Raw genomic sequence first — 23,344 nt, forward strand, 5'->3', positions numbered from 1 at the left:
TTTTTTTTTTTTTTTGTACTAGGGATCAAACTCGGGTCCTTGAGCTTGCAAGACAGGCAGTGGAACCACTGAGCTAAATCCCCAGCACAAACTGTCTTTGTTGAACTGCAAGTGACTTTATTTCTGTGTGGTTTTTAAAATTTCAGGATAGCATCATTTTTTATGAAGATAAATAATCAAGTTTTAATCTCACGATTCTAACAAGATTAAAGCTGTCCAGGTGGCATAAGCTTACATTATACCTTGACTGTAAGGATTAGCTAGGCAGAAAAATTTAGACCTTACTAATTCTTTAAACTTCCCCCCACTTCCACTACTGGGGTTTGAACACAGAATCTTTGCATTGAGCTACATCTGTAGCCCTTTTTAAAATTTTGAGACAGAGTCTTGCCGAGTCATTAAAGTTGCACAGGCTGGATTTGAACTTGGCTATCCTCCTGCCTCAGCCTCCTAGAGTGCCACAGTTCACAGGCATGCACCACTGGGCCTGACCAGATATACATCTTTGTTATAAGAATGTATTTTCATTAAATGATATATATCTTCATTATAGAATATTTATACTAACATACATTTAAAGAACTTAAAAAGATTATACTTCATTACATGATTAGGAATAATCACTCTTAAATTCTAGACTCTTCTGCATACTGGATATTTTTCTTTTTTATATTCAGTTTTCTTCTCTTTTTTTCTTTCTTTCTTTTTTTTCTTTTTTTTTTTTGCTACCAGGGATTGAACTCATGACTTTGTGCTTGCGAGGCAGGTGCGGTGCCACTGAGCTAAATACCTGGCCCATCAGTTTTCTTTTTGTAATGGTTAAGATTTTATACTTCTGACTTCTCTTTCATTTTTTGCTGTGCTGGGGATCAAACCCAGGGTCTCCCACATGCTAGGTAAGTGCTCTACAATTGAAGCATACCCTTAGCCAGAGATTTTTTACTCTGAATTCTATTATTTGCTAACTTCACCATCTTTAAACATATCTCAGTCTCCTGAACACTAGGATTACAGGCATGTACCTCCATGTCCGGCCCTCTTCCTAGAACTTCTATTATATGAATGTTAGACCTCCATCAGTTACCCATGAGGCCCTGTCTTATAAGAAAAAAAGGTCTAGAGATAAAGTCCAGTGTGAAGGGCTGGAATTCAAACTCCCAGTACGCAGAAAACAAATAACAAAACACAATCAAAACCCACTGATGTGATTTCCATACCCATATTTCAAAATGGCATCTGGTGGATACAACCTGTGTATGGTTTCCCAGAGGATCTTGTGAGTCCGGCACAATGGTACTGTTCATAGCACTGCCACCAAAACCTAAGCACAAGTATGCTAATTCCAGGAAAATATGCTTGGTTTTAAAATTTGAATTTCAGTAATGAGCAAAGGTGAACTTTTTTTTCTTTCTCCTGAGACAGGGTCTCACTAGCTCAGGCCAGCCTCAAACTCACTAAGTAGTCCAGCTTGACTTTGAACTTGCATCAATACTGCCTCAGTCTCTTGAGCGCTGGGATTACAGACATGTGCCATCATGCCTGGCTTGCAAAGCTGAACTTTTAAAACATATTTAACTTAGGCCTCTGTACAAATATTTCTTTCTTTCTTTTTTTTTTTGTGGTACCAGCGATAGAACTAGGGACCTTGCACTTGTGATGCAAGCAGAAGCACCACTGAGCTAAATCCCCAGCCCATCTGTACAAGTATTTATTTTGAGTGATTTGATTTGTTTATAGCCTAGGCTCCTTTACTATTTGAAACTCATGTTTTACTTATCAAAATTTTATAAAGTTAGCAGGATGCAGTGGTGCACATCTATAATCCCAGCACTCTGGGAGGCTGAGGCAGGAGGATCCAAAGTTCATACTCAACCCAGGCAAATTAGTGAACACTGTCTCTAAATAAAACAAGGGCTGTGAATGCAGCTCAGCACAAAGACCCTGAGTTCAATCCCTAGGGCAACCACAAAAATTTTATGAGTGCTTATGTTTTGTTTGTTTTTTTGAGACAGCGTCTGACTGTGTAGTTGAGACTGACCTGGAACTATGTAACCCAGGCTGGTCTCAAATTCACAGTGATCCTCCTGCCTCAGCCTCCCGAATGCTGGGATTACATGTGTGAGCCACCATGTCTGGCTTTGGGAGGGTGGTACCAAGGATCGAACTTGGAACCTTCTGCTTGCAAGGCAGGTGGCGAAACCACTGAGTTAAATCCCCGGCCCAAGTGCTTATTTGTTTTAAATGTTGAAAATACATTCCTAGTTTGTTGTTGGTCTCTTAATTATATTTATTGACATAGATGTACTTAGCATTAAATAATTTGTAGTAATTATTCCTTCTGAGCTATTTTTAAGCTCAGGGATTAGGTTCTTCTCTACCCAGAGTACATACATTGTAAAATAACAATGCATTTATTTATCTGTAGTTTATTTGAATAAGAGAATCTAAAATGGTTCCCCTCACCAAGTAACCTGTGCCACTAGCTGAGTAATTTCATTAATTTTTAATGCCTTCCACATCTCTTACTGCTTTTACAAGTTTTCTAGTCTCTTTCTGAATTTCTGTTCCATTGATCTGTATACAATATACTATAAACCAGTGTTCATGTTATTATTATTATTATTTTTGCCAAATTCTTGGTTATTTTTGCTTCAACATTCTTCCAGTCAAACTTTAGAAAAAGGTTGCCAGTGGAAAAACCATTGTAATTTTGATTAAATACACAAATTAATTGAGGAAGACTGGAACCAGTTAGTTAAGTGACTGCACATCAGTACATATCTGAAGAGGCGTTTGTTGATTTCACCATAACTAGCAGTGAGCTGGGTAGAGACTCTTCAGTCCCAGCCGTCCTTCCTCAGCCTCTGCAGATGGCCTCCTGTTTTCTGTTCCACGCATGTCATGGATCTCTTTAGACTACACGTGACTGCTACAACGGTTTTATCTATCCTGCTGTCTGCCTTGGGCACACTTACTATTCTTAGCCTAACCCCCTACTTCCTGTTACCAGTAAACAACATTTTAATATTCCCCCCTCAATTTTTGCCTTTCTCCTCCCCTAACATTCCTAAATTACTTACTACACCATGGACACAATTTCAGTCTTATTTTGATGCTTGCTACATTTAAGGTAAGACGTGTTACCTGGCAACCGTCCTGGTTGATCCACTTGTGCTGCACTTCATCTCTGGCAGCATCACTGAGGCCGGCGTGATAAGCCAGAGCAGCAAGCCCGTCTCTGTGCAGTGTGTCAGCCATCGTGTCACACTCTCGCCTAGAGAGGCAGTAAATGATACCGGAGTCATCTGCCGAGAGACCAAAACAGTGTTGAGAAACAAGGAATTTTAACGTAACAGTACAGTTTACATTATGTTCTTTTAGGAGCAGGGTTTGAGCTCAGGGTCTCAATATGTAATTCAGGCTGGTCTGAATTATGTAGCCCAGGCTGGCCTCAAACTCATGGTGATCCTCCTGCCTCAGCCTCCCAGGTACTGAGATTACAAGTGTGCACCACAATGCCCAGCTTTACATTATAGTCTTAGAAATATATGAACCACAAATAGATCTCTATAGTGCTCTTAATATGATGATCGCACAGAATAATTCCAGCAAGGAATTCATGCAGTGGAAATGAGATATGACTTTTAATTGTGTCTCTGAATGACTCATGAAGTGGACCTGGACTGATCCTCTATTTCACACTGGCTGCAAAATGGGAAGTCATCCTTATTCACACTTTGTTGAGAACATGTGACAATACTTATCAAGAACCTTGGAAATATCTTTCAATTCAGTTTCCTCCTAGAAAACTAACCGGGAAATAAAGTGGTATAAGGACTTTTGCCAACGCTTTCTTTATAATTTTAACAATTAGAAAGATTTTTATCTATTTATTTTTTGGTACCGGGGATCAAACCCAGGTCCTTGTGCTCGCAAAGCAGGCAGAGGCAACACTGAGCTAAATCCCTGGCGATTAGAAAGATTTTAATGGCACATTATGGGAATAGTCAAAACAGAAAACTGTGAAATAAGATATACTGTAACTATTAAAAGGGTTTTTTAAGTCTATAAAAGATATGGGAAGTGGCCGGGGATTTAGCTCAGTGATTTCGTCCCCTGCCTTACAAGCACAAGGAAATGAGTTCAATCCCCAGTACCACAAAAATAAATAAATAAATAAATAAATAAATAAATAAATAAATAAATAAATAAATAAAAGATATGGGAATATGCTCAAGACATCAAAAGGGTTACATGGAAAACTGCTATGAATGTCAGAATCTCACTTTAGTTAATAAAACTCAAAGGCAAACACAGTTGGGAAAAGCTACTAAAACAAAGGGCTGAATTATTCATGCCCTGATAAAAATCAAAGGAAAGACACTGAAACCAAGAATTATAATATGAATGCATAGGAGGGAGTATTTAATATTTTTTGTTAGGGCTTATTGTTATCTAACCAAATGAGATTTTATAATTTCCAGAGTTGCAAGTGTTACAATATTCTGCTCTATGAATAGCAATTTAGTGCTATCATAATACAAAAGGAAATTCTTAATATGCATAAAGTCTATTGTGGTGCTAGGCAGACATTTAATCTATTACTTTTAGACATATTCATCACATGGTTATACTCACATGGGTGATGCTTTCTGATCCAATCTAAGCAATCAAATGCCACCTTTTTAGGCTTTTTCGGTAATACATAGTATTTCAGATTATGTCTGTTAAAGCTCATGCTAAACCTAGAAGAAGTCCCAAATACAAGACATAGTTATTATGAGAATATACATCTGTAGCCATTGTTATAGACTGAACATGTCCTCTAAATCCTAACCCGCACTGGTACAGTGTTAGGAGGTGGGGCCTCTGGGAGGTGATTAGGTCCTGAAGGTGGGAGTCATGAATGAGATCAGTGTTTTTATAAGAGTGACCTTGCTGGCTGGTCCCACTTGTGTGGCTACAGGAGGAAGACTGCCATCTACAAAACAGGAAGAGGGAGCTCAACAGAGATGGGATCTGTTGGCACCTTGATTTCATCTCCCCAGCCTCCAGAGCCATGTCTGGATCTAAATCCAGGCTAGGGTGACCTGTGCAAGGAATCTTCCCACTACCTGGCATCCAAAGAAGTTGTTTTTCAGGCCTTATTCTGTCCCAGTTCATGTGGCTGGCTGGCCTGACTGAAGACCCTCTATTTGCTCTCAGACTTGACACTGTCGTGAGGGTTGCCCCTCGCATCTCTCTCCATCTCTTCTTCCTGGGTTTACTCATTAAGTGTGAATCATACCCAAGTGCCTGGCTCTCCCCTCTTCTCCACTGCCTCCTCAGCATTCCCATTAACTTAAACTGCACCACAGACCACATCCATGAGCCCAACTGCTGTCCTCAGCTTAGCATCTTCTCACAGCTCTGAACCACATTCCAACATCTTTTTAGACCAGTCTTCTAAAACTGGGGTATGCATTCCTCTAGGGCAGTCATGGTGAATCTAGTATAGCTTTCAATGATACAAACAGCCCACTGCAGCAGCTACCACTGCTCTAGTAGTTCACAAAGACTTTCTTTTTTTGAGACAGGGTCTCACTATGTAGTTGAGACTGACCTGGAACTCACTATGTAGCCCAGGCTGGTCTCAAACTCACAGCGATCCTCCTGCCTCAGCCTCCCGAGTGCTGGGATTAAAGGTGTGTGCCACTACGCCCAGCTCACAAAGACTTTCTAAGGGTGCATATACAGATAATTCTCACAAATCCAGTCTCAGTTTTCACATGCACTTTTTCCTAAACTGATGGGAGAATGTTCCTGCAGTCTAGATACCCTGCCGGTTGTTTTTTTTTTTTCCCCTGTTCTTTCCTTTTACAACTGTCCTCTCAAACTCTAAATGCAGACAAACCCCATTTTCACCCATTCTGAATTTCACTATCATGTCCTGGGGTTTTTTATATTATAAAACAAGGCATCAAACAAAACAAACTGAAATATAGTATGGATGTAGGTGAAACTTTCTTTATTCAAAGCATCAGAAATCCCAGGTAGGGTTTCATGTCTTTACCATTTTACCTATTTCTGTCAAGGCTGAAAAGTAGCACTGGTAACAAAGTATTCTGATCCTTACTGGGAATTCTGATTTCAGTTATATTGAGACTAAAGCAGTGAAAATGAAGACGATTTCCCACTTAAAATTTTGTTTCATCCTTGACTATGATCACAGAATGCTTTACTTTGAGACTTGTGGGACTACTGTTGAACCAGAGCTTCAAAACCAGATCTTACAATATCATTTATAAGTATGCAACACAATGCTTCAATTGGAAAAGTAATGTGGAGCAAATTGTAGCAAAAAGGAGGTAGATAAAAGCTGATACAGCCATGGACTTTTCTTCTGGTGCTGGGGATGGTACCCAGGGCTAGTATTTCACTGTGCTGAGCACATACTCTACCTGAGTTCCAGCCCCAGCCCCTTCACGGATGACTCTGCTTATTTAAGGAATTAATTACAATCACTGCTACAGCAGAGGGAACTACAGCCTCATAAAATTATGGCATAAAAACGGCTGCTTAGGATAGAAATGATGAAGAAAATCTTGATATTCATTTGAGCAGATTGACAACGTTGAATGTGGGAATGCTCCAATGACTGCAAGAGCAAGGGCTAACCCTCACCCCATTTTAAACCACTTTTTAATTTCAGAAAAATGTTTTACCCATTCTTTGTAATTTTTAAAGAAACTTTGGGTCAAAAAGAAAAACCAAAATAAGTGTTGGGAAGGCTTACAATGTTGGCTATATGTAAATGGTGCAGCCGCACCGTGTGGTTAAATGGGCTGAGGCTAGGACTGGAGCTCTGGGCCAGAGTACCTGCCTACCTAGCAGGAGGCCCTGGACTCAATCCCTAGCAAAAAAAAAGTACAACCCAACAATTCCACTGCTGTAGCAAAAAAAAAAAAAAAAAAAAAAAACTCTAATGTCCATATTAACTGATGAACAGATGAGGATGTGGCATGCCTGTAAAATGCAGTATTATTCAGCAACGATCTTAAAGACATTATACTGAATAAAAGAGTCACAAAAGACCACATATCTACTGATTCCGTTTACGTAAGATAAACAGAATAGGTAAGTCTATACGCAGAACGTATACTCACAGGTGCCTAGTGCTGCCAGCAGGCCGTAAGGGGAAAGGGTACTGGACTGAAGGGTCAGGGTGTTTGAGGTGATAAAATATGCTGTGATTATGGCACACAACTCTACACATGCAAAACCAGTGGACTGCACACTTTGAGTATGTGAATTGCCTCTTATCTCAATAAAGCTTTTATTAAAAACATGGCACATAATTTGATCTGAGATTTTTTTGATTTGTGACATAACTGAAAAAACTTTATTAATTAAATAAATTACTCTTACTAAAAATAGTAAAATGATAGATTAGAAAATAAAGTCATAAATTATAAATCCAATCAAGGACACAACAAATATTTCTACCACAAAAGGACTATGGGTCAATAATAATTAAGAGCAATATTCACACAGCTTGTTATTATGGGAAAGTAAATAGAGCCTCACAGTTTATTATACACAACAAATCTTACTTTACCATTAGAAAATAGGATGTTGGGAATTACCAAATATTGAATTAGAGATCCTATCAGCTGATGACTAGATAAATAAAATGTGAAATATCTACACAAATAATAACATTATTATTATCTTTTGTGGTATCAGGAGTTGAACTCAGGACCTTGTACTTGCCAGGCAGGCACAAAACCTCTGAGCTAAATCCCTGCCCCCTCCAATATTATTAAACCATAAAAATCAGGCAGAGGGTGGGGGAGTGGCTCGGGATACAGCGTGTGCATGGCACTCACAAGGCACAGCACAGATGGATGCTGCAGTATGGACAACACCTGCAAACATCCTGAGCCAAAGAAGTCAGGTGGAGGTGAGGGGGAATGGGGAGTGACTGCTAATGAGAATGAGATTTCTTTTTGGGGTGACGAAAGTGGTCTAAACTTAGACTGTGGGAACCAGGGCATGATTCTATAAAGATATTTTTAAAAATTCTGCTAAATTCTACCCTATAAATGGGCGAATTTTGGTCTGATATAAATATATGTGTAATATATTTGGGGGGGTACCAGGGATGGAACTTGAGTCCTTGTGCTTGTGAGGCAGGCAGTGGAACCACTGAGCTAAATCCCCAGCCCATAAATGGGTGAATTTTATCTTGATCAAGATTTTTAAAAAACAACTCAATTTGAGCCGGGCGTGGTGGCGCATGCCTGTAATCCCAGCACTCGGGAGGCTGAGGCAGGAGGATCTCTGTGAGTTCGAGACCAGCCTGGGCTACATAGTGAGCTCCAGGTCAGTCTCTACTACATAGTGAGAACCTATTTCAAAAAGCCAAAACCAAAACCAAAACCAAAAAAAGAAAAAGCGTATCACACAATAAAAGCATTTTGTCAAAACAATAATTTGGCAAAATATACTGAAACAATTAGGATTTTGATTTCCCCAACTTTTTCAAATGTATTGGGGACATGGTACAAGTTTTTGTTGTAAGAGTAACAAAAATAATTAGATTAAGTCCTGATAAAGCTGTTTTTTAAGGGTATATTTTCCAGAAAAAGTAAAGTGAATAACTAATGATCTTGCTTATTTTGAAAGTTAGTTTCTAATTCTTTGCCTCCCACAAAATTTGGAGGACCTAACTGAGATGTCAGCTGACAGATCATTAAAAATAATTTTTGATGACATATTATGTTGTAATTTTGGTATATATTTCAGAAAGAATTCAAATAATTGAGTGTTACTGCTATAATAAAATTCATTCTGTCCACATGTCTATGCAAGCAAGCAACATTTCTCAATACTTACATTTATAAAAATAAGCAGTATCAACTGTTTTAATTGATCTGTAGTATGAGAACTAAAAATTTAAAAGTTGCATTTCATTAAGAGACACCTTTTTCTTTCTTTTGGTCATGGGGACTGAACCCAGGCCTGGCTCATGCTACAGAAGTACTATTCCATGAGCTACGGCCCCATCCCTTTTTAAAAACTGCTTATTTTTTTGAGACAGGGTCTCACTATATAGTTCAGGCTGGCCTTGAACTCACTATGTAGCCCAGGCTGGCTTTGAACTCACAGTGATCCTCCTGCCTCTGCCTCCTGAGTGCTGGGATTATAGGCATGTGCCACCATTCCCCGCTTAAAAAAACTGTCTTAAAACAGGGTCTCTCTTTATAGCCCAGGCTAGCTTTCAATCTGTGATTCTTCTGCCTCAGCCTCCCAAGTAGATGGAAGAAAAACACTCTCATTCAACATTTATGCTTAAGAAGAATTATAAAAATATATTTAAGCTGTTCCAATCAATTATGTATGATTAATTATTTTAATAATTTAACTCAAAAACAAATTAAAACAACAACAAAAAATTTTAGAAGTTTTTTTTGAGACAAAGTCTTGCTCTATAATTCAGGCTGGCCTTGAATTTATGGCAATTGTTCTGTCTCAGCCTCTCTGGAGCTGAGACTACAGGCATGTGCTACTATGCCTGGCTTAAAAAACAAATTTTAATATATAGTTTTTCTTTGCAGGTATTATAGAGCAAGCAAAAGCATTTCATGTGTAACAGTACATCACTGCAGGCATACTCTGGGAGGCTGAGGAAGAAGGATCAAAAGTTTGTGCCCAGCCTGGGCAGCTTAGTGATTCAGCAAGACTTTGTCTCAAAATAAAAAATAAAGAGGGCTGGGAATATAGCTCAGTGCAAAGGCCCTGGGTTCAACCCCCAGTTATGCACAAGTTACACACACACACACACACACACACACACACACAAAATATGTATACCACCTTTGGATAAAATTCTATGGGAAAATGGAAGAGAAATATAAGTTCAAAGAGAAATAGAAAAATGTAAAATATCTGACTGTTAAAGTTACCCCCTGCATTTTGGGGCAGCAGTAGGGACTGAACCCAGGCCATTGTACTAAGTTACATCCCCAACCACCCTGCCGCCCTTTTATTTTGAGACAGGGTCTTTTAAAGTTACTAAGTTGTCTAGGCTACACTTAAACTTTTTTTTTGGTACTGCGGATCGAACCCAAGGCAGGCGCGGCATCACTGAGCCAAATCCCCGGCCCGCACTCAAACTTTTGATCTTCCTGCCTTAGCCTCCCAGAGGAGCCACATCTGGCTACTAGGAGACAATTTTGTTTAAAAATGTTGACATTAGCATATACCACATTCTATTTAAACTCTTGTTAAAAATTGTAGGTGTCGAGCTGGGGATTTAGCTCAGTGGTTTTGCTGCTTGCCTTGCCTTGTCCTGAGTTTGATCCCCGGAACCAAAAAAAATTTAGGTGTCAAGTTAAAAATGAAAGTGGTAGAGGTTTCCTTCTTTCCGGAGGTACATGTGACCAAGAACTTGTGAACTCGCTTCTAGTCTCGTAGATGCCACCCAGCCCCTCTTCTGACATGGTCTCTTCTTCCTAACACCACCTCCCCCACCCCACTATCATCTCTCTCCTAGGGGAGTGCAATGGCACCCCAAGGGCTGCCCTCCTCTAACCTCATGCTCCCCACTTCGTCTTTTCTTTCATACCCTGAGTTACCACTTGATCCTAGAGTGCAGATTAAGCGCCCCCCAGCTTAGAGTGTCTGCAGGAGAGTAGAGTCCAGGAACCCACAGCCATCACACAAGAGACCCATGACCCAGCCTCGAGCTGCCTGTGCAGGGCCGTCCCTTCCCTGTCTCCACTCAATGGAGAAGGCCATTCCTTGGCTCTGACCTAGAAGTTCTTGCCAGAAACACTTTCAGTCCTGGATTCAGACTCCTTCCCTACTTAACACACCATTCACAATGCTGTTGCAAAGGAGACAACAGCAAGTGCAGAGGATGTGGAAAAATGACAGCCCCTGCACACTGCTGGAGGTCACAGAAAATGGTGCAGATACTTTGGGAACATTTTGGCAGTTTTTCTTTTCCCTTCTCAGTATTGGGATGGAACTGGGTGTGATGGGACACTCTACCACCAAGGTACATCCCCAGCCTTCTTTATTTTTTGAGACAGGTTGTGCCACTATGCCTGGCTTAGTAGTTTTTCAAAAGGTTAATCATATAAATACTGTATGACACAGCAATTGCACCCAAACACATATGGACACAACTTGTACACAAACGCTCAAAGCAGTACCATTCATATCTCCAAAACAAAGGAAATAACTCAAAACGTTCATCAGTAACGCATAGGTAAATAAAATGTAACCTAGTAGCCACAAAATGGAATATTACTTGGAAATTAAAAAGGACTATGCTAAAATGCTGAGAGAGGAGGATCACAAGTCTAAGGCCAGCCTGGAAAATTCCATTATGAAACCCAACCTCAAAATAAAAAATGAAAAAGGCTGCAGGTGTAGTTCAGCAGTACAGCACTTACATATTATGAGCAATGCTTACTACAGAAAAGGAAAAAAAAAGAGAAAAGAGAAAGAAAAAAGAAAATCAATGAAGTACTAATACATGCTACAGTATGGATAACTCTTGAAAACATGCTCACTGAAAGAAGTCAGCCACAAAAGGCCACATAATTGTATGATTCTATTTAAAGGGTGAACTGCCTTAAGCTGGAAATCTGAATTGTTCCAAAATTCAAAACTTTTGAGTCTCAACATGACACCAAAAGTGGAGAATTTCCCACATGACCTCATGTGATGAGCTACAGTGAAAATATCAGTACCAATTAAAACTAAATATTACAAAAAATTATTTTCAGACTTTGTGCATATGAGGCATAAATGAATTTGGTGTTTAGACTTGGATCCCAACCCCAAGGTGTCTTACCATGTATCTACAAATATTTAAAAATCTGAAACAAGAACACTTCTGGCTTGTATATGAAATGTCCACAACAGGGAAAAAATCTGTGAAGGCAGAAAGTGGGTGAGTGGTTGGTTTCCTAGAGCAGAGGGGGAAAAGATTCTCTGCTAATGGGTGTTGCAGCCTCTTTTGAGTAAAGACAAAAATGTTCTAAAATTAGATAGTGGTAATGGTTACACAACCTTAGGAAAAAACTAAAAAACCCCACTGAACTCTATACTTTAAACAGGTGAATTTTATTGTATGCAAATTACATCTCAACACAGATGTTTAAACTGTTCAGAAAGCTACTCATCCTACAATACAGTACCTGCTTCCTTTATAAAATGCTACCTGACCCCTCCTTAAAAGTTATTGCTTCACAGGGTTAATCTTGCTTGTCTGAGTTTCTGCAGTCTAGATTTGTATCTTTAATCACTACTTCTTTCTGCAATCTGGAATAGTATTTTAGAAAGTTCCGAAACCAAATTGCTGGCATTTAAGTGCTCGCCAATAATTGCTAGGTATACAAATTTGTGCAAGTTACCTAATATTCCACTCCCCCCCAAGTACTGAGATTGAACAGTCCCAAACTTTTGTTTTTTTACTTTGAGGCAAGGTCTCATTAAAACACTAAATTGCCTGGGGTGGGCTTAAATTTATGCTCATCCTGCATCAGCTTCTAAGAGTGGTAGGGTTGCCCAACTGGCCGTTTGTGCCTCAGTTTATCTGTAGAATGGTATAAAGGGTTACCCAGCTTGCATGACTTGTGTGGGTGAGTGACACGCATAAAATAATATCAAGAGCACTGCTGGGGGCTCAATAGGAAGTGCTATATATTACTAGTGCTCTATTATAGTTACCTCCCTGCCTGTCTCTTTGGTCTCTTCCAGAACATCTCTGAATGCTCTCAGGGAGTGGCATTAAGCCTATGTTATAGGCCATGTCTGTATCTCCTATAGAGGAAGAATACTATCCCAGACTGGCAGGGAGAGAGGAAGATGGGCTCACAGCTCCAATTCTAGGGATTTCACCAGAACCACAGTGCAGTAGTAACTTTGTTTAATATAAACAAAGGGCTATTAGTAGAAAAAGATCAGGAAAGGGTGTACCAGAAAGTGACCCTTAAAATCTTCCACTGTATGATTTACACCTACCCAAATGCAAAAGTATCAAATATAGTAAGAAGCCAACAGACTCCCAAATTTACACATTTTACCCGCATTTGCCACCCCCGTGTTTTATTTATTCATTCTTACTGAGAACCAATTATGTACAAGGCACCATGTGCTAGCATCCTGATGTGTATGATTTTGCTTTCCCAGGCAGATCTTCTCCCTATGGTACCATGGAAGAGATTCAAGAGGTCTGTCTCCAAATAAATATGTGCCCTGTTTACTCAAACATAAATCAAAAATCCCACACCTACGTAAGTTACTCAAATACAAAGAGAATTTATATAATTTCTTTTAACTATAGGCTTTTACCAATTACTGTAACTGATTGAAAAGAACAGGACTGGGGATGTAGAGCTCAGTGGCAGAGTGCTTGCCTAGCATTTACAAGGCCCTGGGCCAGAAAGCCAGCATCATACATACATACACACACACACACACACACACACACACACACACACACACACAAAGCCAGCATCATACACACACACACACACACACACACACACACACACACACACACACACACGCAGCCCCTAAAATGCCACAGTAGATTGCACTGGAATGAATGGATATAAAAGTGCTATTAGCAGCAAAATATTTTAGGTTGGAACCAAACAACCTAGAGGCTGGAAGAAAACCAAAGTGCTTGAGTTCCTTCATTTACATCAGATAATTTAGAAGCTGAAATTTAATCTATGAAGGCCTCTGCAGCTATCTTAATCTCATGATCCCCTTCATATGGAACTTTCAGTTCTTACCATGACTCTGAGAAACACTGCTGCTATTTTTACTTCTTACAACATTTATAGGGACAGCTTATCTTTCTTTTCTTTTTTTCTTTTTTAAAGAGATGGAGTGTTGCTGTGTTGCCAGGCGGGCCTTGAACTCCTGAGTTCACACAATCATCCCACCTCAGTCTCCCGAGCAGCTGGGACTATAGGAGGTATAACTGTGCCTGTTTTCTTTTCATTTTTAAATGAACAAAAGCTGGGTTTTTAAAATTCACTGAAATACCTTGTTCAGTTATTTCATAATACTTTTTACCTTAAACTCAAAGCAATGCTAATAATTTAGAAGGAACTGTGTGTGTGATGTGTAGTGTAGTACGGTGTATGTAGTATAGTGCAGTGTTGGGGACTGAACCCAAGGCCTCAGGCTTGCTAGGTAATGTTCTACCCCTAAGCTTCACCCCCAGGCCTTTATTTTATTTTGAGACAATGTCTCACTAAATTGCCCAGGCTGGTCTCAAACTTGTCATTCTCCTGACTCAGTCTCTCAATTAGCTGAGATTATAGGCATGTGATGCCACACTGTGTGGAAAGTAAATTTTAATTTTAGTACACAAACAGATGTCAAATAAATATTCTACTAAAGAATGCATCTCTCTCTAAAAACTCAGGTAAAACAGGATAATCCAGTACAACCCAGACATATACTGGAATATTTTTTACAGTGGTTTTGGTCCTGGAATAATCATGGACTTGGTGGCAACAAGAAGTATGCTGCTGCTGAAATAAAGTCGGAGTGAAAAAGCAGCAGTTCTCTATGGCTTCTGGACTGCTTTCAACATTCTGGATATAACTGGGACTTTAGGAGAAAATGACAAAACAGAGTCATCTGATCACGTCATGAAGTATACTCTGTGCTACAGGGAATCCAAAATGAGATAAAAGCTCATTTATTATTGGAACTATACCAGGGTCAATAGGTAGAGCATGCAATTTATCCTTACTTTCAAAATAGGTGCTGAGATAGAGTTTCAAATTTTGTTCTGAAGAAAAGCTCAAAGGTCCTGGTTCTCAGAATTTGCTGCACACTAGAATCACTTGAGGATTTAAAAAAAAAAAAATCCTGGCTCCTAGCCCCAGATATTCTTTTTTTAACTTGCCTTGGGTATGAGCTGGGCATTGGGATTTTTAAAGTCCCACAGGTGACTGCAATGTGCAGCAACTCTGACTGCCTTGGGGCCTTTTAAATATATGATTTCCAGCAACTTACACCTGCGGCCTGAGAATCTTCAGCTGAGTGAGAATGTCCGTCTGCACCCTGGGGTTGGCAGTAGCGGTGAGAGCCATCACTGGAACAGAAGGGAACTTCTGGCGAAGTATACTCATTCTTTTATAGTCTTGGCGAAAATCATGTCCCCACTAGTGTGAAAACAAATACTCCTTTTCAGATTATTTGGATCTTCCTTATATAAATTGACAACATTGGTCAATATAGGAAAACCACTTTATTCTTTAGTGAAATGACAGAACAGTTCATTCATTATGAGTTTTCGTCAGTTCTGAAAAGATCACACTATTGAGGAGGGCCAGGGATTTAACTCAATGGTTCTGCCGCCTGCCCCACAAGCGCAAGGACCAAGTTCAATCCCTCGTACCAAAAACAAAAAACAAAAAGATCACACTATTGAAGGTATAAACACTAACACTCTAAGAGGGCCAGAATAGCTCAGTGGTAAAGTGCTTGCCTAGCACGCTTGAGGCTCTGGGTTTGGGATCCAGTACAACAAACAAACAAACAACACCCCCCCAATCCCAATATTTCAAGATGTAAAAGCAATATTTACCTGGCTCACACAATGTGCTTCATCAATGACAAAACGTGCCAAAAGCTTCCTCTCATACAGATTCTCTAGAGTAGAAATTAGCCGGTTACTTGCACAGACCTAGACCAGAAACATGAGATATCTAAACATACCATCTTAATGATTTTGTTGTCTCTAAGTTTCATTACAATTAGGCCGTGTTAAAATATCCATATAAAACTGGTTGTTCTTTCAGTCTATGAAGGGGAGAGCAGAATAACAAACCAGACATTTTAGAAATGTCTGTCCATGTTCAGCAAGCAGCTACTCATTAGGTTAGTGGTTCTAAAATTTTATTCTGCCTCCATGTATGAGGGTCACCAAATGTTTATACTGGTTAACAGGATTAAATATGTGTATTATGTATTTGTATGTTGTTCAGGGAAAAATTCCGTATACATATGTTATGGTTTGGGTCTAGATGCCCCCCAAAGCCTCATGTGGTCATAGGCTGGATCTCGAGTGTGTGAAGCTGGAAATGATTCATGATGCAATGCCAGGCTCAAGGGCACTAGGATTAAGGGTTTGAGTACTTCCCACCCTAAGTAGTCTGAATAAGATAAAAGGGACAGGGAGACCTGCTAAGGTCCCCTTGGTGCCTTTGCTACTAGGTATGCACCATGTTGTTTCTCTTCTTCAAGGCCCATTTGTCACCCCAGCCTCAGAGCCAGCCAACTATGAACTGAAACCTCTACAAACTGCAAGCCAAATAAATCCCTTCCCCTCTAACTTTGGATGCGGGTATTTTGTCTCAGCAATGAGATAAAAGTTAACTAACACAACATATATCTGTAGAAGATAAGTATGGATGTACTTTATAGGTTTGCCTATGACAGGGTACACAACCAATCACATCCAAGTAGTAACAAATACACCTAACACCCACATCTTGACAGGGACACTGGCAAAGGACACAGATGTCAGCTTAATGAGCTAGCCACTGGTCAAATCCAGGACAGTTAAGACATTAAAATATACAATGGTGGAGGATGTAGCTCAGCGAGAGAGAACCTTCCTAGCATGTGTGAGGCCCTGGATTCAATCACCAGCACTGAGAAAAAAATTTATATTTATGACATAGTAAAGTATTTATATATGACAATTGACTGTAATCCACTGAATGCATGAGTTCATACTGATACAAATAAATATGAGGGATAAAATGGAAAGATTTTCCTTATGGAAGAATGGCAACTAAATTAGAAAAAAAAAAATAATCTGGCATCCATTATAGTAACTATTAATCTGGGGAAGCATCATCAACAGATGCTAAAACTTGTAAGTAAAACTTTAATGACTAACAGGGCATTTACATAGTCTCAAAATATCCTCAAACAGGGCATTTACTAATTGCTTCTGTGGGGAAAAAGAGCCACTACAGTGGGGAAGTCTTCAGGTCCTACTTTAGCTAATGGGTCAATTAACTGACACCACCAGGAGGAAACATGAGATAAACTCACTGAGGAACAGGTCTTAGAACTGGCCCCATACTTCAAAAATGTCAGACTCATGAAAGACAAAAAGGAGCAACTGTTTACCTGAAAGGAGATTAATCTAGGCTTTTCTTTTGCTACACAGGGCATTAGTGGACAACTGGTGAAATTGGAAGATGGTTTATAAATTAACATTATTTTATCAGTGTAATTTCCTGATTTTGGTAATTATTCTAGCCTTATTTTTAGGAAATGCACAGTGAAGTATTTAGGGTTACAAAGATATCATGTCCAGGGGCCTGGGATTTAGTTCAGTGGTTCCCCCACCTGCCTCACAAGTGCAAGGTCCCAAGTTCGATCTTGGTACCAAAGGGGGGGGGGAAGATATCAGGTCTGGAACTTACTCTCCATCAAATATTTGAGAAAAATATACAGAAAGAATAACAAAGCAATTATAATAAAAGGTTACCATTTGGGGGTTTCTGGGTGAAAGTTATATAAGAATTCTTTGTAACATGCTGTGTATCAAAGTTTTAAAGACACACATTCTTCAATATTATATTTTAAGGCTGGGGATTTAGCTCAGTGGTGCCATGCCTGCCTTGCAAGTATAAGGTCCTGAGTTCAACCCCTGGTATCAAAAAAAAAAAAAAAAAGTCTATTTCAAAATAATGGTATGTATACAAACCTTCTCTGGAGTAACATATAGAAGTTTTATAATTGGGTCTTTCTTTGATAACTGGAGGTAAATACTTGCAGCTTCAGAGTCAGTCTTATCACCTGTCAAATACGTAGCTGGAATCTAAGTGTAAAAGTAACCCATTTAAATATTATACATTAATCATATTTTCATTAGGTTTTATATTTTATAAATCACAGATCAAGCCTATCAAAGGAAATGTATATCTTATAATAACAATCAATACACATTTTTAAAAATTACATTTTTCTTTAGGAATTATAAATATTTCACACATCAAGCCTATATCAAAGGAAATATGTATCTCATAATAATAGAAACCAATATGTGTTTTTAAAAAAAACCTTTACCAGGCATATCTAAAAATAACCTTCCCATTATTTACCTCCTTTACTTCTTGTTTTTGTAAATAACATAAATATGAGTTTAGCATACAAGAAATTCCAGTCCTAATTATAGCTATATTTTTTGAGGTAATCATGTCCTCTAGGTTTGGAGGCCAGAACAGTGGCACAGGGCTGTGCTGACTTGCTTTGGAAGAGAGCACCAGACCACGGTCTTGCTGAGGTGTGGTGACTCATAACCCTGCAAGCAGTTCTGCTGATGACAATGTGAAGGATTTGGGAGAGTGCACTCATGTACTTCCTTAAACTGTCTGAGGAAAAGAGATGTGTGGGCGGGCATGTACACATACACATTTTAAGACACAAGAGAAGAACTATGCTGATCTGGCAGTAGCAAAAAAGGAAATCCCTTTGTATTAATAAAAAAATAGCAAAATATAGATTAAATGTTCTTACTTACTAAAATACATTCTTATAGAATAAAATGAGATTGAATTACAGATGGTTATCTGTACTGGAATTTTCCAACAGTTGTGCTTAATTATAAACTTAACTGCTGTTACTCTTTTTTTTTTTGGTACCAGGGATCGAACTTGGGTCCTCGCTCTTGCAAGGCAGGCGGTGGAACCAATGAGCTAAATCCCCAGCCCAACTGCTGTTATTATTATAATTCAAGAACTTACTTAATACAAAGGTTACTGAAATGTAATTATTTCTAAGGCCCACTTTAATTAGTGTTTTTAATCTTACAACTAACTTACATCCAATGAAGTGAGCTTTTGGACTTGATCTATTATTAATGACCTCAAAGGAGAAATGACAATAGTGACCCCAGGAGAAACACAGGCAGGTAGCTGGTAACACAAACTTTTACCACCTCCTGAAAGACAAATGAAAAAAACTTGTTATCTTCTATCCTGAGAATATGAAGGTAAAAGACACAAAGAAAATTACATATAATATTCAAACTAGTTCACAGGCTACCAAATGTTGCCCACAATGTCAACAATGTGTTACACTGAATGAGACAAAGTATGAAGGCAATTTCAATACGTAAAAGTAATTTTTTTTTTTTTTGGAGACAGGGTCTCACTAGGTAGTTGAGACTGACCTCACTATATAGCCCAGGCTGGTTTCAAACTCACAGAGATCCTCCTGCCTCAGCCTCCAAGTGCTGGTATTACAGGAGTGCACCACCACACCTGGCCTAAAAGTGATTTTTTAAAAGAACATTTTCTATAGGCAAATGCAATAGCAAAAGTAAGAGTCAGAGCAAGAAACTTAAATGCAATGGAACTGCTTAAAATTTTACTTGGAACACCCAATTGTAATAACCCTATTATTTCTGTTAGTATAAAAGGTCTCTAAAAACTATGATACTAGGACTAAAATAATTACTTTCTATATAATGCATATTTTTAAAGAGTTGGAATATAATAAAATACACACTACCAAAAACCACTAAACCATGACCCAGCATATCTCTGGTGTGAAGGCTCAGGCAGGAGGATCACTGGGAGTTTGAGGCCAGCCTGGACTACATAGCAAGACACTGTCTCGAAAACTAAACAAGCAAACAAAAACACACAAAAAAACAAGATCCCAGCTCTTTTATACCATTAATATGAGCCTTCCAACACTGATGAGCTGGAAGCTGGGAGTTTTAACTCTCAGCACTCATTAGCAGAGTCCCAATCTCCTTTGGAAATAAAAAGGTAGGACAGAGCCGGGAATTTAGCTCAGTGGTACCTCACAAGCACAAGGTCCTGAGTTTGATGGCCGGTACCAAAACAAAAAACAAAACAAAAGGTAGGATGACATTTACCTATACTAACAGAAGACAAAGAAAACATTTTGAAAAACCTAAGTATTCTTGCCATGTAACTAACAAAATGCCAAGACAATGAGAATGCATCTCCACCTCACCTCTCCCTTTCCCCTCCTCCTCTTCCTCCTTCAGTGGTAGGTAGGGAGCCCAAGGCCTTGCACATGCTAGGCAAGGGCTCTTATCACTGAGCTATCCCTCCAGCCCTATGCACACATTTCAAAATAAATGAAATTACGTATAAATCAATTTTCAATTTCACCCATCTCAAAGTGACAGAAGCTGGTGTTAAACAGTTTTTAGGACTTCAATTTTTTTATTTTAATTATACATTACACACCCCTTCTTTTTTCACATGAAAAGTAGGTAAACTTCATTTTGCTATACATGTGGAAATAGCAAGGAAAGGACAGGATGTGAAGAATGAAGAGAAGTGTTCTACCACATAGTTAGCTATACGAATGGAGACATGACATTTAACCTTTACTAGACCTCAACTTTAACATCTGCAACACGCATTAGATTAGTGGTTTAAAAAAGTTTTTTGTTTTTTGTCATCTAAAATAAGCCTTATTTCAAAATGTCACACACACACACACACACACACACACACACACACACACACACACACACACACCAGTCAAGAGGCTGAAACTGGGGTGGAAAAGACCTTTGAAATGCCAGGGTTCTTTCAAATTAGTTTTCAATGAACAAATTAGGATTGAAACAGAAGATACAGAATGATCAATGAGTTAAAAAAATTTAAAGTGTTGGTTAAACCAACACTGTCTTAATTTAAAAATAATCTGTAAAAAATTCAGATGCCCAGTCAACATTATATAATAACGGTGGCGATACCTATCTTCTAAGGCAAAAGACAGAGGGAGGACTGCCTGTAGGTACAGAAACCCCAAATTTTCCATTTCCTATCCTAATTGCTTATTTAATATTCTTAGATGGATAACTATACATCACCAGTGTTACAAGCTTTCCTAGCAGAGTGAAAACTCTTGGGGTCTTCCAAACAGGGCCCAAGAAGGAACACTGAACACATTATGCTCGCACACTGTGAGCCTGGTGCTTTGTTTTCGTTCCCACTGCACGTGAGCAAGAGATGGGTCTGGAGGAAAGTGCCTGGCCTGAGGTCACATGGATTGGAAGAAGCACAGCTGTCCTTCAAAAGCCCAAGCTGTTCAACGCTGATGACTTCTACCATCTCTTACCACTAGAATGACTGCACTTTAAAAACTGCTAGAAATGATCATGGCTTCTGACAATTATTTTTGTTGTTCATTTTCCATGCTTATTTATTCAGAAAAAAGAAAAATTCCCACAGGGAAATTCCAGATCAAGTCAATACAGTGAGCTGTGAGTTAAAAATTTGAAAAGGGGCTGTAAACTTCATCATATCAATAACTAGAACAGGGGATATGAGATGATACACTTCTCACGATGGCATTGGAAGTTCAAGAGGTCTCTAAATGATAGAAATGCTGTGTAGGTGTTCTTTTATTTCTATTAAAGAGCTTTCATTTAACATCTGCCAATGGATTCTCGCCAATTCTTATCTAAAAATACATACCAGTGGGCATCAGGATAAAACAGTCTTCACCAAGCAGTGCAGCATTGATCGCCTCAAGCTGATTAGTTCTAAAATTATGCAGGCCAAATTTTTTGTGAAAAATCTTCATCATTTCTTTTGTATGCGGAAAACTATGACTTCGGAAACGCTCTAGCTTTGTATTTCTGGATGCTAAATTCTGTGTGAATTTGTCTGTAAAAATAATCAACATTAAGAAAAATCAAGCATTAATATAACTACACAGTTTTAGCATTAACCAGGACCTTGCAGAACCACTGGTGTACCTACAGTACTCTTATTTTTCGTGGGGTTGGTTTCCAATAATCCCAAGGCCACCAGCAAATCCCTAAAGGCCCAAACCAAGTCTTTCATTGACTTTTCTGCAGATCCTACAAGTAATACTTATTCCTCCTTTCAATTCTCCCTAGACTTTCATGGATTTCTATTGTTTTGCTTTATTTTTATTTTATTTTACTTTAGTTTATTTTACAGTGTGGCAGATGGAACATAGGGCCTTGTGCACGCTAGGCAAGTTCCTATTACTCCTAACTCTTCCACTGGCTTTAAGTTCCCCTTTCTGGCTGCAACCTCCCCAATCCCCTGCAGTACTGGGGACTGAACCCAGGGCCTTTGCACTGAGGTACATCCCCAGCACCAACCCCTTTTTGAGGTAGGGTCTGTGAAGTCATTAAATTGCCCAAAAATGGGCTCAAGCTTGTGATCCTCTTGCCTCAGCCTCCTAGAGTGCTGGGAATACAGGCATATACCACAATATCTGGCTTTTCTTTTAGCCTCTTAAAAACTATTCAAGACTTTCAGATACTTAGGACTAGGCTCTTTACACATTCTTTTTAGTAATTTTCCTAAGTCCTATTATTAGTAGTAGTATTTTTGAGCAGGGTCTCACTACACAGTTCAGGTTGCCTTAAACTTACTACATAGTCCAGGCTGGCCTCAATCTCATCACAATCCTCCCACCTCAGCCTACTGAGTGCTAGGATTACAGGTGTGCACCACCATGCCCAGCTTCCTGAATCCTATGATCTTAAACATAACTTGCATGCAGAGAAGGCCTAAGTCTCTCCTGACCCTGTCCTGCAGGCATCTCCACTTGTCAACAGGAAATGCCCACCTGAATGACAACACTACACCCAACAGATCTAAAATACCCCTCCTCAGCTTTTCTCCAAACCCACCTCTGCCTCTGACTCCCTTACTTCTGTGACTTATTTCTCCTGACTCTCTTATTTCTGTGAGTGGTGCCACTGAGCCTAAAAGTTCAGTTGTCTGAGTTGTTCAGTCCTCTTTCACGGTGGCTCTCACATTTGCCTCTCTGTGTCCTTGCAGGGGCTCCCTGGCTCAGCAGAGAAGAGACATGCTCAAGCCAGCTCTGGCAGCTGCTCTCACCCAACACTCAGCTACCTCCAAGATAATTGCAAGGATAACATATGACACATTCTAACACGATACCAAAATAAATCTATTAGGACTATTTTAAAGGTCAACAGTGTAACTATAAGAATAACCCCCAAGGTATGAAGTCATCAATGGCAAAAAATAGAGAGGGCTGTACTTTATAAAACTATGCACATTTACACTTGTTTCAGCTAGAAATACTCTGTGATAATTTTATAGGACGATATAAAGTCTTAAAATTATATTTGGCTTTACTCTGAAACATTTACAGTAGCTAAGTTCACTCCTCTAGAAGCTCTTCTCATTAAACTGAGCTCCAAGAGAGCTTATAAGATTAGAACCACAGCTGGAGTGGAAATGCATGCCTATTATCCTGGCACTTGGGAGGCTGAGGCAGGAGGGCCACCTTGAGG

The 23,344-nt window shown here is 39.2% G+C and overlaps 1 protein-coding gene across 4 annotated transcripts in view; it reads right to left on the bottom strand.

Moving 5' to 3' along the window:
- Window positions 1-23,344, bottom strand: part of Blm (BLM RecQ like helicase) — a 93,260-nt gene that overhangs the window by 22,533 nt on the left and 47,383 nt on the right. For all 4 annotated transcript variants that reach the window (XM_010621101.2, XM_033761094.1, XM_010621100.2 and 1 more), the window contains exons 8-14: window positions 21,516-21,707; window positions 18,870-18,988; window positions 17,753-17,866; window positions 15,614-15,712; window positions 15,040-15,188; window positions 4,639-4,745; window positions 3,145-3,305 (exon numbers count right to left, since the gene is read on the bottom strand). In XM_010621101.2, coding sequence (XP_010619403.1) covers window positions 3,145-3,305; window positions 4,639-4,745; window positions 15,040-15,188; window positions 15,614-15,712; window positions 17,753-17,866; window positions 18,870-18,988; window positions 21,516-21,707 — 941 coding nt within the window. The remainder of the gene's footprint in view (window positions 1-3,144; window positions 3,306-4,638; window positions 4,746-15,039; window positions 15,189-15,613; window positions 15,713-17,752; window positions 17,867-18,869; window positions 18,989-21,515; window positions 21,708-23,344) is intronic.

The sequence above is a fragment of the Fukomys damarensis genome, unplaced genomic scaffold, assembly GCF_012274545.1.
Source record: "Fukomys damarensis isolate Sample0158 unplaced genomic scaffold, DMR_v1.0_HiC HiC_scaffold_7, whole genome shotgun sequence".
NCBI classification, from domain to species: Eukaryota; Metazoa; Chordata; class Mammalia; order Rodentia; family Bathyergidae; genus Fukomys; species Fukomys damarensis.